At 43.7% G+C, this 16,611-nt stretch overlaps 1 protein-coding gene across 3 annotated transcripts in view; it reads left to right on the forward strand.

The window, feature by feature from the left end:
- Positions 1-5,544: 5,544 nt before the first annotated feature.
- The window catches only part of nbr1b (NBR1 autophagy cargo receptor b), a 118,792-nt gene continuing 107,725 nt past the window's right edge, over positions 5,545-16,611 (forward strand). For all 3 annotated transcript variants that reach the window (XR_009798703.1, XM_061845259.1, XM_061845260.1), the window contains exons 1-4: positions 5,545-5,824; positions 9,676-9,738; positions 10,113-10,131; positions 10,221-10,243. Coding sequence is in view for 2 of the 3 variants with exons in the window: in XM_061845259.1 (XP_061701243.1) it covers positions 5,723-5,824; positions 9,676-9,738; positions 10,113-10,131; positions 10,221-10,243 (207 nt within the window). In the remaining variant the exon portion in view is untranslated. The remainder of the gene's footprint in view (positions 5,825-9,675; positions 9,739-10,112; positions 10,132-10,220; positions 10,244-16,611) is intronic.

Genomic DNA, 16,611 nt, shown 5'->3' on the forward strand with positions numbered 1-16,611 from the left:
GATGGCTTTGCGGGTGAGGCAGATGCTGCAAATGTTCTGCAAGAAGGAAAGAGAGCTAACAATGATCTGCCCAGCTGCCCTTGCTATGTGATGAAAAGTCTTGCAGCAGCATGTGGTGGAGGCTTTGTACCAAACAACAGTTTAGTTGGTCAAGATGCTCTCTATGGTCCTGCTGTAGAGCGAGCACATAATGTTGGTCAGCGCTCTGTCTCTTCTCAGCTTGCACAGGAAGTAGACACTTGTGAGATTTCTTGGTCAGTGATGAAATGTTGTTGGTCCAAGAGAAGTTCTTAGTGATGTCCACTCCCACTAACTTGGTGCTGCACACTCTCTCCACTTCAGCACCATTGATGTTCAGGGGAGCATGCTGGGAGTACACTCTCCAGAAGCCCATAATATTCTTCTTTTTTCCACAATGAGGGACCTACTGTTTTCCGTGCACCACCCAGCCAGGCAGCTCACCTCACTCCTGTAGTCTTGTACCTGATGCTGATGAAACCCACCACAGTTGTGTTGTCTGTAAACTTGATGAAGAGGTTGGAGTTGGAAATCACTGTGCAGTCATTGAATGTGAATATGTTGCTGCTGACCCGTACTGCTTGTGGTCTCCCCGTCAGAAACTCCAGCAGCCAGTTGCACATCAAATTGTTGAGCCCCAAGACTGTCCAGTGGTAGATCAGTTCTTGGGGGATGATGGTATTGAATGCAGAGCTCAGGTCTATGAACAGCAGTCTGACATATATGTCCTTAAAGCCCAGGTGTGTGAGGGCAGAATGCTGGGCAGTGGAGACGGCATCATCAGTTGCCCGGTTGGACCAGTATACAAACTGGAAGCAGTCCAAAGAGGAGGTAGCAGGGAGAACTTGATGACTTGCCACTTGAAGCAAGTTTGGGATAATTTCACACGTTAAATGAGAAGAAAAAGAAAACTTGGCTTTCAAGAAACTTTAATTTGGACACATAAAAAAAACAATATACAGAATGAAAAATCCATTAAACAAAAGACATTTTTTTCTATTTTTGGAATAAATTGGTCCAAGGACAAAAAGCGGGAAAGAAAAAAATTCTCCCAAACTCCCTCAAACGTCACACAACTCTTATACAGACACTTTCCATGATAAAGAGTCCAAGTTTTGGCATTTTTGGAGAGACCAAAATTCCAGTCCACTCTGTCCATTCTTCCACAGCAGGAGACATGGCAAGAGGAGGAAAGATGTACTCAGCCCCCTCATTCCAGTGGTGAGCTAAATCACTGCTCCATGTACTTCCACACCTTCACCAAAACAAGGTTGGAGTTGACACCTGTTCTCTCAGCCAAAGATTCACGGAATGACCTCATCAAATGTCCCACCTTCACAATTTCTGCTTCCCTGAAAGTGCCTCTTATAGTTTCAGACAGGCAGCACGGTGACTCAGCTGGAAAGCGTTGGTCTCACAGTTCTCAGGTTCAATCCCGGACCCACCTGTGTGGAGTTTGCATGTTCTCCCTGTCTCTGCGTGGGTTTCAACTGGGAACTCCAATTTCCTCACACATCCCAAAAACATGCAACATTAATTGAATACTCTAAATTGCCCTTAGGTGTGATTGTGAGTGCGGCTGTTGGAACACACTTTAGCACTGTATTGTCTGTGCTTTCATCCTGGATCAGGCTGTGCCAAGGTGGAATTTTATTGTTACACACCATCTCATCCTGCACTTCCTACTTTGGCTTCAAAGCAGACCTTTCTCTTGCAAAAAAGAGAAAGTCTCATCCAGTTTCACCACTTTTTCTTTGATTATTCATATACTCCGACAGTCATTGCATCTTAAAACAGAATTTCTTTTTTAACTTTCTCCATTATTAGTAAAGAAGTAAAGAGTAACCATAAGGACCATGTCTAGCTCATCTTTGCTCTACATTGCCCAGACTGTGTTGCTAACTAAAGCACCAGTGGTGGGCGCTGTCATTATAAACCACTTTGATGGGCTGCGTAAGTACTGTAACATTTGTAAGTCTGAGTGTACCCCTTTAAGAGCTGAGGGGGGTGGTGTAAGGTAAACTAGCAAAAAGAGTGTGTGGCAGAGCAGCAGGTCATTGTTAGAGAAAGTTCGGTGTGCTGCCTAAAAGAAACCAGTGGCTTCTCCTTTTCATTTTTTACAGTACGTATGTGAAATGTGCCATTGGATGTAACAATTAGTTATCCCTCACTCATTGAATCACATTGCAAAATGCCACAAACTGAAAAGCTGTATGTTATTTGTATTTGCATTGGATTTTTTTTTTGCGCGTAACGGAGAATATCTGTGCGGAGAGACTACACCAGTGGTGTGCAATTGCGCACACGCACATTTTTTTTTCCACGCCATCCCATGATCGACCAAAACTGCCTTGCAATCGACGCATTGAGCACCCCTGATCTATATGATGTGGCTCTTTGGTATGTACGTATGATGTGGCTCTACTCCGTTACACAGTAAAAAATGCGCATCTTCATCTTTGACTGGTTGGCCACCCCTGACCTAGACCATGGCCAGTGCACAACAGAAACAGATGTCTGTTGTATCACAGCCTGTCCAGCTCTCCGAAGTAGAAGCGACTGCTGACCAGCAAAGTGGATCTTTGTGCAGCAACTGCGGTGCTGCCTGTAACCGAAAAGCAATCGTCCTGGAAGCAAAGTCGATGAGGCCCTGCCCCCCTTCCCTCACACACTCTCATCCAAGGATGACCAGGCCATAAGAAATCCACCTGCAAATTCTGTAACTCCTTCGTAAATCCTGGTGGAGGTGTTAACACCTGAAGTCTGTGGCACAGAAAAAAACAAGATTGTTTACAATTAGAGTCCTCCACTTATATGACCGCTGTGGTAGCAACCATTTCCATTGAGACATCTTAGCTTGGACTTTTCCCAGCACTCCATCCCCATTTTTTAGCAACTACCTTTTCATCACCCAAAATGCCTCTATGTCCCCATGTACCTAGACGATTACTTTAATATCATCCACATTGCCCAACACAATTATGGAATGGCTATGTCTAAATGGGGTTCTCTCTCGCTTCTCGTACAGTGCGGAATGCTTTTTTCCCCCATGCTCTTTCTCTTGCTCTGCTCCCTTTGCCTCTGTTGACATTTTTTTTTCTTGCTGGTATACTTGTTTTTTTTTTTAATAAAATAAAAGCAGCGACGCGTGGATACTTTTGAATCTGTGTGACTGTATTTTTCTTTTTTGTGGATAGTTAGTTATTACATCATTATGTGACCGTGGCCTGCTAATTAGCACAAGCGTGGTGTTAGCAACAAGACCAGCCGTCAAGATGCTGCCCTTCTCTACTGAGAACTACCTGTATCATGGATTACTGCAGAGGGTGTCAAGTCTGGAATCGAAAATCTGCCATCTTGAAGTCTATGTAGATGTAAATGGACAGTTGGGGAATGAAACCACTCTACCAATGTCTCAAATTGGGGAGCAGAGGTGTGCCAACAGACAGCCACCCAGCTCAACAACAAGGACAGACGTGGACTGTGGAAAGAATAACAGACCCTCCAGCAGCTCTCCCTGGAATTTAGTGGGAGCAAAGCCCAAAGATATGGAACATTTAAAAAGGAAGACACAACAGCACCAGGAGATTACCAAGGCTGCCTCAACACCAAGTGCGTGACCATGGACGGTCTATACAGGGAAGAGCAACCAAAAAGAATGTGAGACAGCGCAAAATATTGACACCAGACCTACAAATAGATTTGAGCCACTTTTACAAAACCTCGGTCAAGAATAATCATCTTCCACCACAACCGAAAGGTATGAAATTAAATCATCCAAGAAAAAATAAGGACCCCAAACATTAATAGTTGGTGATGGAACCATCACGGATGTGAAACGCTTTTGTAGTGAGAAGAACCCCAAAGTACTGTGTTTTACTAATGGCATGGTGTCTGATATCTCTTACAAAATCCTGTAGATCACTGATCAGCATACAACTGTGAAAACTGTCATTATACACACAGGGGCTCTGGACAATCTCAAGTAGAAATCAGAGGTACTGAAACGTGATTTCATTGATCTCCTAACAAAAGTGCAAAGTTTGGATGCTGAGGTTTTTATAAGCGGACCTTTCCCACTTGTACGATCTGGAGATGAAGGTTTCTCGAGACTCCGTCAATTGAATAAGTGGTTAAGCGAAGTGTGCACTGCACTATCTGTAAGTTTCCTTGACAATTTCAGCCTTTTTTGGGAACGTAAAAATCTTTACAAAGCAGACAGTTTCTGTCTAAATAGACAAGGGGTTAAATTATTGGCTGCCAACATTTTCTACTGTGTGCATCATTCACCACCCTCTAAAGAAAATGTTAACAAAAATCAAGGACAAAAGGATCCAGTTGTCCCCAAACAATCGGAGGAAGAAGAGATAAGACGCACAAGGTGCGCACAGAATCATTTGGGTCATCCAAACAATCAGAGGAGCAACTAACAAATAGAATGTGCCGGCACTTTAAATCTCCCACACCTCTTCCTCTCCATTGGAGCCATCCACACCTCAGAATTTCCCCTCTGACCATGACAACCAAACAATCTGCAGTAGATGCTGACTCCCCCTCTCACAGCTTGAATGCAATGTTGGGTCTGATGCATATGATAAAGACTATTGTCAATGATTGAGTCCAGCCCATACCTTCCCAAGATCTTCCTCCCAATCCTCGCCTGAAACCACTGTCCACTAAGATGCGAAAGGTGCCTCCTCCACCCATGAAGACTCTTATCTCTAAATCTGATTGATATTTACTGAGTCTTTTCCAGAATAACTCGGATCCCTATGGGGATCAGGCATTTTTTATCCATGTTAATTATAAGGGACATAAATTTGGTAAAAGAGATATGGCACAAAAAAAGTAGAACATCCAACTTAGTGACGATAAAATGTGAGTCTATCAAACCATTGTCTCCAGCTATCTCTGCGAGACTAGCTGTTTTTAATATCAGGTCACTTGGTAACATAAATGTTGATTAATGACATCATTATAACCAATGATCTGGACTTTTTAATTCCTAAATGACACGTGGTTAACATAAAGTAGCTTTAATACCATTTTAATGAGGCAACACCAGCAAATTCCAATTTTATGAACAAGTGTCGAACAGGGAAAAATATTGTTTTTCATAAACATGTAATTGATATGTATAAGGATTGATTTGGAGAACGGCAGGGTAGTTTGCATGGGCTACTAATTAGGAGATGCTTATATTTTTCGTAAATGATACAGGTGTCAATACTGCTTTCCGGAAACGGACCTTGAATTACCCAATATACGGCACTTCTCCAAACATCACTGAGTATTTATTTTCATTTCTTCATATTTTCATTTTATCTCCTGTAAGATATCAGAAAGAGCCTCGATGTAAGATGCAATGCAGACTAAAAACAAAAGTGAGAATGTTGTCAAATGATGATATTTGTGATACTTTCAGACAAAATGGATCATTATCTTTGTAAAGGGTGAGTGAAAAATAATCTTAATTAAAATCGAATTTTATTTTGTCAGGCATTAAGCGGAAGTGGCACTCGTTGTTCCGGGCACGAAGTGCAGAGCGGGCGTCCACATGATGCTGATGTAAACACAACATACGCCCCATCTTCTTGCAAAAAGAGCAAACTGGCGATATTAAGCCTACTCGACCTTGTCTAAACCGAGAAAATGCCTCATGGCCTTCATATATAATATGTACTAGTGCGTCTCTGGTGACACAATGGACTTCTGCATTAACGTAAAGGTGAATTTCAGGGGGAATTCCAAGAATTTTCTCCTGTCGGGATCCGAGACCAAGAGCTGGGACTCGATGGAGGCCACGGTAAGATACCAGGAGACACGTATTAGAGCCTCACGTCGTACGAATTTTTTCCAAGGGCTGGAAAACCTGTCGAACGACACCACCGATCGGTGTTTTAGTCCTTGAGGAAACACGGATAGAGAGTTTAGCGCCATACTGTTTGAGAATGATTGCGAATTTCTAATATCGTGAAATTCTTCTTGCTCATGGAAACAATACTTTATCTCCACTCAAAACTGGTAACAACATTTTAGTGCCTTGGAAGACATTCTATTACATAGAAATAGATTTTTGCTGAAACAATTTAAAAAATATTCATACGTGATAGGCTTCTAAGGCCAATATTTTATTATGACAAACTCTTTATCTTCTTTTTGCGCTAACAACATACATAACCTTAACTAAGGTATTTATCTATACAGACATAAATTCTAATATGAGTCTTAATTTCAGTCCTATACTCCAACTGCCTACCACAAATATGTATTGCTTTTAGCAGCATGAGTGAGATAAAATATCAAAATGCAATATTCTTACATATAAAGGCATTGTTTGTGAGAACTTTTGTTTTGATGGTCCTTATTCTGTGTTTTGTTTATTGTCAATTGTTTTGGATGGTTTTGGCCTTCTAGTTATTGGCTCATTTTCCATCAGAGCAAATGTCACATTTCTTCCTCTTGAAATTATTTTTTTGCATTGAAGCTGCTCGGTCTATGTTAGCCTAGTTTAGCGCGCTAACAACATTACCTTTGTTGCATATACAACAAGGACCAAACATCGAATGTGGACCCTACCCAACCTTCCACTACTCGAGTGAAGGCCATTGTGGTTTGAATCCCTTCCATCCACATATCTTTAAAATTGTCGTATCCTTTATATTTCCACACAGGTAGTACGTAATTTGTGTACCACATGTGCTGGCTGTGTTTATGTTCTGACTGTGTTTATGTGATTGGTTTCATTTGACCTTAACTTTAACATAGATGAGGCAATATGTGATATGCGTATCTTAGGTGCTGACTTTGTTGATTTGATTGCTTTTTTTCTTTTTTTTGATCATCTGCAGCCCGTTGGGCAGCACAATATTGTGCAAGGTGTCAGCTGGTCCCAAGCCCAGATAAATGCAGAGTGTTCCGTTAGGAAAGGCATCCGGCGTAAAACTCTGCCAAACATATATGTGCATTCATCATACGAATTCCATAACGGTTAGGTCGTGGCCCGGGCTTCCTACGCCTGCCCCGCAACTGTTAATCTGCAAGGCGTAGGTAGAAATTCACACAATGTAAATGTCAAAGACAAAAAAGAGGAGTAAAGCAGCTTAGTCAGAAGAACACAAAGAAGAGGAATGCACAAACCCTACAGCTGTGTGTAGGGACTTTGAATGTTGAGACTATGACAGGAAAAGCTCAGGAGTTAGTTGACAAAATAATCCTGAGCATCCCAGACAGAGAGAGAGTTCTGATGGGTGCAGATTTCAATGGACATGTTGGCAAAGGAAACAGGGGCGATGAAGAAGTGATGGATAAGTACGGCATTCAGCGAAGGAACTTTGAGGGGCAGATAGTGGTGGACTTTGCAAAAAGACTGGAATTGGCAGTGGTAATCACTTATTTCCAGAAGAGACAGGAATATAGAGTGACCTACAAGAGCGGAGGTAGAACCACGCAGGTGGGTTATATTTGGTGCAGACACTGTAATCTGTAGAAGGTTACCGACTGTAAGGTAGTGGTGGGGGGGAGTGTAGCTCGACAGCATAGGATGGTGGTGGTGTGTAGGATGAGTCTGGTAGCCGTTAGGAAGCTTAAGAAGACAAAGGTAGAGCAGAGAATCAGGTGGTGAAAGTTGAGGAAGGAAGAATGTTGTGTGGCCTTTCGGAAAGAGGTGAGACAGGCACGAGATGGACAGGAAGAGCTCCTGGAAGACTGGAATACAACTGCCAAGAAACTAGAAAAGGCAAGCATGAATGACCGGGAAGTGGTGATAATTAGTAAGGGGGAAGTTAGAAAGGCACTGAACAGAATGAAAAATGGAAAGACAGTTGGTCCCGATGACATACCAGTGGAAGTATGAAAGCAATTTGGTGGGGTGGCTGTGGAGTTTTGGACCAACTTATTCAATAGAATGCTAGCAGGAGAGAATATGCCAGAAAAATGGCAGAAAAGTGTGCTCGTCCCCATTTTTAAGAACAAAGGCGATGTTCAGAACTGTGGAAATACAGAGGAATAAAGATGATGAGCCAATGAAGTTATGGGAAAGAGTAGTGGAGGCTAGACTCAGGACACAAGTAAGTATATGCGAGCAAGAGTATGGTTTCATGCCTGGAAAGAGTACCACAGATGCATGATTTGCTTTAAGGATGCTCGTGGAAAAGTGCAGAGAAGGCCAGAAGGACCTACATTGTGTTTTTGTAGACCTAGAGAAAGCCTATGACATAGTAAAAAAAGAGGAACTCTGGTACTGAATATGCAAGTCTGGTGTGGTGGAGAAACATGTTAGGATAGTACAGGAGGGCAGCAGAACAGTGGTGAGATGTGGCGCTGGTGTGTCAGAAGAATTTAAGGTGGAGGTTGGACTGCATCAGGGATCTGCACTTAACCCCTTCCTGTTTGCAGTGGTAATGGATGGGCTGACAGACGAGGTTAGACTGGAATCCCCTTACACCATGATGTTCGCAGATGATATTGTGATATGCAGTGAAAGCAGGTAGCTGGCGGCGGAACAATTAGAAAGATGGAGGTACGCACTGGGAAGGAGAGGAATGAAGATTCGCCGAAATAAAACAGAATATATGAGAAGGGCGGAGGAGGAAGAGTGAAGCGCCAGGGAGAAGCGATAGCGAGGCTGGATGACTTCAAATACTTGGGGTCAACAATACAGAGCAATGGTGTGTGTGGTAAGGAAGTGAAGAAACGGGTACAAGCGGGATGGAACAGTTGGCGGAAGGTTTCTGATGTTCTATGTGACAGAAGAGTCTCTGCTAGGATGAAGGGCAAAGTTCTAAACAAGAGGAAGCAGAACTGGAGGTAGCAGAAATGAAGATGCTGATGTTCTTGCTTGGTATGAACAGGTTGGATAGGATTATAAATGAGCTCATTAGTGGGACAGCCAAAGTTGGATGTTTTGGAGACAATGTTAGAGAGAGCAGACTTTGATGTTTTGAACATGTTCATAGGTGAGACAGTGAGTATACTGTATTGGTAGAAGGGTGATGAGGAGGGAGCTGCCAGGCAAAAGAGCGAGAGGAAGACCAGAGAAAAAGTTGATTGATGTTTTGAGGGAGGACATGAGGACAGTGGGTGTTAGAGAGGAGGATGCACGAGATAGGCTTAGATGGAAATAGGTGACACGCTTTGGCTACTCCTAACGGGACAAGCTGAAAGAAAAAGATTTATCGTCAGTCCTCAACATATGTGAAACATACAGAGGGCCAAGATCACTTTTCCAAGAGGCCACTGTTACACACAAAAAAACAACATCCATGCTTTTTGTTGTATGGAGTGAGTATAGACGACTGACGAGGTCTTGAGTCTTCCTTAGTAGTTGATCAAAATTTGTTGCCATCTTATTCCCATTCCCCACGAGCAAAGTTCAAAGTAACCAAGTAAATGTCGCATCCATTTTCAAGGAACATACATACTGAAAGAAGTGTCTAAATTTTCCAATCCCATTTTACCTCACCTCACTACTCAACTCCTCCGGGCCGCTTTGATGACACTTCTCACTCAGTGTAGCTCCACCTGCTTCCTGTCCAGTTTTTTGTCGGCCTTCATTTAGGCAGTTTACGACCTCCAAATAACATTTCTGCAGCTGTTGCAAGAGGCCTGCCCATCAGTTGGAGTTCATACTGACTTAAGTGTGTGTGTATCCTGCAGGTAAAGCGTTCTTTTGGCTTGTGCAGCCTTCAACTGACCTATTTTGACGAAGAGAATGAAGAGGTGAGAGATCTGCATTCAATAATTAGCATAAAAATATGAATGATGTACATATGCATTAACTTTGAATGCCTATACTTGACACAACATAAATATTGAAACCCGTCCCATCTTCTTTTCATGATACTCAATCACCATGTTAGGTGATCATTTGGATACAATTGGACAAGGATTTGACATGACATATGTGTATGTCATAATTCAAACAAAAATGTCACAAGGAAAGGCCTGGCCTCTTGTTTGTCAAATTTTTCATCTCGAATAACATTTTCAACAACTAAGAACAGAGGTCTTAGTTGTTTTCCATTTTGCCCCTGTGGATTATCATAAATGTGAAATTACCCCGTCATTAACAAATATTATTCCCTTTCTGCCAGGTTTCCATTAACAGCCAAGGTAAGAAATATGACAACCCAGTTGGTAAAAATAGACACAACCTGCAAATAAGGTCCCATTTCAAAGTAACCTTTCTTTTTCCATTGCAGGAGAGTATGAAGAAGCACTCAAGGTACGTTTAATTTGTCTCCACACGGTAATTCATAATAGTAAATTTCGACCCATCCATTTTCTTTTGCCGCTTATCCTCACAAGGGTCCTGGGGAGGGCTGGAGCCTATCCCAGTTGTCAATGGGCAGGAAGAGGGGTACACCCAGAACTGGTTGCCAGGCAATCGCAGGGCATAGAGAAACAAACAGCTGCACTCACAATCACACCTAAGGGGCAATTTAGAGAGTCCAATTAATGTGGCATGTTTTTGGGATGTGGGAGGAAACCGGAGTGCCCGGAGAAAACACACGCTGGCACGGGAAGAACATGTAAACTCCACACAGGTGGGGCTGGGATCGAACCCGGGTCCTCAAAACTGTGAGGCCAACGCTTTAGCAGCTGAACCACTGTGCTGCCTCATAGTAAATTTCAATAAGGAAATTGCAGACTATATTCAACTTTCACACTCTCCATCAAAACCAGTATTTCCCCATATTGCTGTTCAGTTAAGAGCACAAATATGAAATGGGGGATGCAATGAAGTCAACCTGTGATTTTTCTGGCTTCAGTGTCAGTTTCATTTGCATCAAAGACTTGTAAACGTGAATCATGTAAAGGGGGAACGGTTGAACACCCTAGACCAACTTTTCCTGTCACACTAGATAGAGCTGCAATTAAACTGGAAAAACATCTTGGCGCTAATGACTCCAAATCAGTTTGGCATGGATTACAATCGCTCAATAATTCCAAGCGACATTCCCCGCTGTAGATAACAAGAGCTGGCTAGCTGATGATTTAAATAGCTTTTACTGTAGACTTGAAGTAGACACTTCCACTCCACACACACACCAAGCCGCAACACCTTCCACTCCACCGTTTAACAACCATTAAAGGAATGTTTGAAATATCTTCATACAACAAAAGATAAACAAAGCGCCGGGCCCAGACCTTGTGTCCCCATCCTACCTCAAAGTCTCACCTGCTCCTCTCTTCACAAAAATCTTCAACAGGTCTCTAGAACTGTGTACAGTACCAACCTGCTCCAAACGCTCCATTATACTCATCCCCAAAAAAGCAGCAGTCTCATCTCTTAATGACTACAGGCCTGTTGCCTTGACCTTTGTGGTCATGAAGTCCTGTGAACACCTTGCGCTGGACCACCTCAAGAGCGTCACAGGCCCCCAGCTGGACCCACTGCAGTTTGCCTATCGAGCTAACTGGTCTGCGTATGATGCTCTCAATATGGGTCTGCACTTCATCCTTGAACATCTTGACAGCGAGGGTACCTATGCTAGGATACTGTTTGTGGACTTCAGCTCTACGTTTAACACAATCATCCCTGAACTCCTCTCCTCCAAACTTCTCCAGGTCAGCGTCTCGCCTGCCATCTCCTGGTGGATCTACAACTTCCTGACGGGCAGGACATAGCAGATGAGGCTGGGGGGCACAACCTAATCCACGCGCACCATCAGCACTAGGGTACCCCAAGGTTGTGTCCTCTCCCCTCTGCTCTTCTCGCGAAATACTAACGACTGTACCTCGTCTTGACTGTCAAACTCATGAAGTTTGCAGATGACACCATGGTCATCACCCTCATCTAAGACGGCGGCGAGTCTGTATATCGACAGGAAGTGGCGAGACTGGACCTTTTGTGTGGTCAACACAACTTGGAGTTGAACATTGTAGACTGTCGAGATGATGCCCCTGACGCTGTTCTACTGTCTTGTGACAACTATCGAGACCTTCAAGTTCTCGGGAATTACAGTCTCAAAGGACCTGAAGTGGGAGATGAACATCAACTTTAACCTCAAAAAGCCCAGCAAAAGATGTACTTATTGCGGCTTCTGAGAAAGCACAGTCTATTACGTGAGCTGCTGAGACAGTTCTACACAGTGGTCATCCAATAAGTACTGTGTACCTCCATCACAGTCTGGTTTGGGGCCACCACAAAAAGAACAAACTCTCACTGCAAAGGACAATTATAACAGTTGAACTGATTATTGGCATCACCCTACCCGCTATTGAAGACTTACATGCAACGCGAACTAGGTCCAGAGCAGACAGGATCCTTTCGGATCCTCCACATCCTGGCCACCAGCTCTTCCAGCTCCTTCAGTTGGGGAAAGCGCTACAGATCAATCTGTAAGGTGGTCCCAACCCCGAGTCAAAACTTGCAGGCATTCAAACACTTTATTCCTTCTGGCAATTAAGTCATTGAATTCTTGATCAGCAAATCTTCCAATTTTTGCGAGTGAGTAACATATTTTGTAGACTATCACACGATTCGTCACTTTAACCTGCTCCCTTTGCACAACTGTCATTGCACTGTCATTGCAGTGGTCTATAACGGGAACTGCGAACGGGTAAAAGGACACTACAAGCTTTACACAATATGGGATGTTGACACACTTATCTCGTACCTGTTCTAAACGAAGAAGATTTAGATCTTGCACGACTCTTATAAGGAATAGTTCCTATAAATAGAAATGTCTCTCGTTTCTTGTTCTTTCTGCTTTGTTATTTGTTCTGTATGTTGTAACAGGGCAGCACTGACTGCTAGAGAAAGATTCCTTGTGTATTTTTACACACTTGGCCAATAAAGCTGATTCTGATTCTGACATTGCCACATATCTAGACTTTCCATGTGAAAAGAGGTTATGCTCAGAGTTCTTATGCATGTATGAAAAAGAGTGGAAGTTGAATATGGCAAATGGAAACTTGTATGTGAATATATTCACGTTTCAAAGACCGATTCAACAATTCTATTTGCTAAAACAATACATTTCTAAAAAAATATATATAGAGATCAATCCATTGTTTTTTAGACGCATGGAAGCTTAATACAGTTTTGGCATGAGAACACAGAATATTATTTGATAATGTCACTGAACACTCAATCATAATTGGCTCAAAAAAATCCATGTTCCATTCCATCAAGTGATAATGTACATCCTTTGAAAGTTTCAAATCATTCCTGTCAAAATCATCTTTACATTATTCCAAATTAATGCGAGGCACCTCAGCCATTAGGTTATACGAGCAAACATAGCAACCTGACAGATTTTCTAAGTAAACGTGAAAAACTCTAAGGGCAGAAGTTTGCGAATTAAAAACTATAATGAGTGATTATGTCATTTACTTTAATTCGTGATTAACTTCATAACTTGTGCGACGAGGGCCGTGAGGACTGATAGGAAATTTAACAAGTCTTATCTTCGTACATATTAGTACCCAAATTGGTGCCGTATCGTTTGCGTTGAAGCTGCTCGGCCCAAGTTAGCCTAGCACGCTAACAACATTACCTACGTTGAGTACACAACGAGGACCAAACATCGAAGGTGGACCCAATCTTCAACTACTACAGTGAGGGCCATTGTGGGTTGAATCCCTTCCATCCACATATCCTTTAAATCGCCATATCCTTTTATTTTCACACAGGTAGTATGTAATTTGTGTACCTTATGTGCTGACTTTGTTTATTTGATTGCTTCTTCTTTTTGACTATCTGCAGCCCGTCGGGCAGCAGAATATTCTGCTACCTGTCGGCCGGTCCTAAGCCCGGATAAATGCAGATGGTTGCGTCAGGAAGGGCATCCGGCGTAAAACTGTGCCAAGCATATATGAGTGGTCATACAAATTCAATAATGGTTAGGTCGTGGCCCGGGCTTCCTACGCCCACACCCGGAAATGTTAATCTGCAAGGCGTAGGTAGAAATTCAGATAATGTAGGTCGAAGACAAAAAAGAGGAGGAAAGCAGCTGAGTTGGCAGAAAAAGAAGAGAAATGCACTGACCATACAGATGTGTGTAGGGACTTTGAATGTTGGGACTATGACAGGAAAAGCTCAGGAGTTAGTTGACGAAGTAATCCTCAGCATCCCAGACAGAGAGAGAGTTGTGAGTGGTGCAGATTTCAATGGACATGTTGGAGAAGGAAACAGGGGCGATGAAGAAGTGATGGGTAAGTACGGCATTCAGCAAAGGACCTTTGAGGGACAGATGGTAGTGGACTTCGCAAAAAGGATGGAATTGGTAGTGGTGAACACTTATTTCCAGAAGAGAGTGGAATATAGAATGATATACAAGAGCGGAGGTAGGAGCACGCAGGTGGATTATATTTTGTGGAGACGATGTACTCTGAAGGAGGTTACTGATTGTAAGGTTGTGGTGGGAGAGAGTGCAGCTCGACAGCATAGGATGGTGTGTAGGATGATTCTGGTAGCGGTTAGGAAGATTAAGAAGACAAAGGGAGAGCAGAGAATCAGGTGCTTGAAGTTGAGAAAGGAAGAATTTTCTGTGGCCTTTCAAAAAGAGGTTAGAGAGGCTGTTGATGGTCAGAAAGAGCTCCCTGGAAGACTGGAATACTACAGCCAAGGTATTCAGAGAGGCAGGAAGGAGAGTACTTGGGAGGCCTTCTGGTAGGAAAGAGAGGAAAGAGACTTGGTGGTGGAACCCCAAAATACAGGAAATCATCCAAGGAAAGAGATTAGCGAAGAAGAAGTGGGACATGGAGAGGTCTGAGGAGAGGCGTAAGGAATACATTGAGATGGGTCGTAGGACAAAGGTAGAGGTGGCGAAGGCTAAACAAGTGGCATATGACGACATGTACTCCAGGTTGCATACAAAAGAAGGAGAAAGGAGATATCTATAGGTTGGCCAGACAGAGGGATAGAGATGGTGAGGATATGCAGGAAATAAAGGTGATTAAGGATAGCGATGGAAATATGTTGACTGGTGCCAGTAGTGTGCTCAGAAGATGGAAAGAGTACTGAATAAAGAAAATGGGAGAGAAGGTAGAGTAGAAGAGGCAAGTGTGAATGACTGGGAAGTAGTAATGATTAGTAAGGGAGAAGTTAAAAAGTTACTAAACAGAATGAAAAATGGAAAGACAGTTGGACCCGATGACATACCAGTGGAGGTATGGAAGCAATTGGAAATATGGAAATATGTTGACTGGTGCCAGTAGTGTGCTAAGAAGATGGAAAGAGCACTGAATGAAGAAAATGGGAGAGAAGGTAGAGTAGAAGAGGCAAGTGTGAATGACTGGGAAGTAGCAATGATTAGTAAGGGAGAAGTTACTGAACAGAATGAAAAATGGAAAGACAGTTGGACCCGATGACATACCAGTGGAGGTATGGAAGCAGTTTGGTGAGGTGGCTGTGGAGTTTTTGACCAACTTATTAAATAGAATACTAGCGGGAGAGAAGATGCCACAAGAATGGAGGAAAAGTGTCGTAGTCCCCATTTTTAAGAACAAAGGTGATGTTAAGAACTGTGGAAACTACAGAGGAATAAAGATAATGAGCCACACAATGAAGTTATGGGAAAGAGTAGTGGAGGCTAGACTCAGGACGGAAGTAAGTATCTGCGAGCAACAGTATGGTTCCATGCCGAGAAAGAGTACCACAGATGCATTATTTGCCTTGAGGATGCTTGTGGAAAAGTACAGAGAAGGTCAGAAGGAGCTACATTGTATCTTTGCAGACCTAGCAAAAGCCTATAACAGAGTACCAAGAGAGGAACTGTGTTACTTTATCCGCAAGTCTGTTGTGGCGGAGAAATATGTTAGAATAATACAGGACATGTATGAGGGCAGCAGAACAGTGGTGAGATGTGCCGTAGGTGTATCAAAAGAATTTAAGGTGGAGGTGGGACTATACCAGCGTTCCGGATTGAGCCCCTTCCATTTTACGATATAACGGTGTCCCATGTAATCGAGCGTTTGGAACGGCACAGTACACGTCACATACGCCGACGTACATCATCTGATTCGCGAGGTGACTGATCCACAGCCATCTGACGACAACGCCTCGGGGGTGACCAATCCATTGCTGCCTCACGACCACGGCCCCGTGGTGACTGATCCACAGCCACCTGGCAACCACGCCTCGGCAGCGACCGATCCTTGGCAGCCTCTCGCTCATGTTTCAGCAGTGACTGATGCTTGGCCGCCTTAGTTCCACGCCTCGGCGGCAACCGATCCACGGCTGCCTGATGACCACGCCTCGGCGGCGACCGATCCACGGCCGCCTCATGACTCCGCCTCGGCGACAACCGATCCACGGCTGCCTCCTGCTCCTGTCTCGGCGGCAACTAATCCTTGGCTGCCTGATGACCATGCCTTGACGGCCACCGATCCACAGCCGCCTGACGACCATGCCTTGGCGGCCACCGATCCATAGCCACCTGATCGCCATGCCTTTTTGGCGACCGAGCCACAGCCGCTTCACGCCCATGTCTCGGCTGCAATCAAGCCACTCATGTCCACACCTTTTCGGCGCACGATCCACAGCAACCTCTTGCCCACGCATCGGCAACGCCCGATCCACAGTGACCTCTCGCGTACGCCTCTGCTTTGCCCGATCCACAGCGACCCCGCATCCACGCCTTG

Source organism: Syngnathoides biaculeatus, chromosome 16, assembly GCF_019802595.1.
Source record: "Syngnathoides biaculeatus isolate LvHL_M chromosome 16, ASM1980259v1, whole genome shotgun sequence".
NCBI lineage: Eukaryota > Metazoa > Chordata > Actinopteri > Syngnathiformes > Syngnathidae > Syngnathoides > Syngnathoides biaculeatus.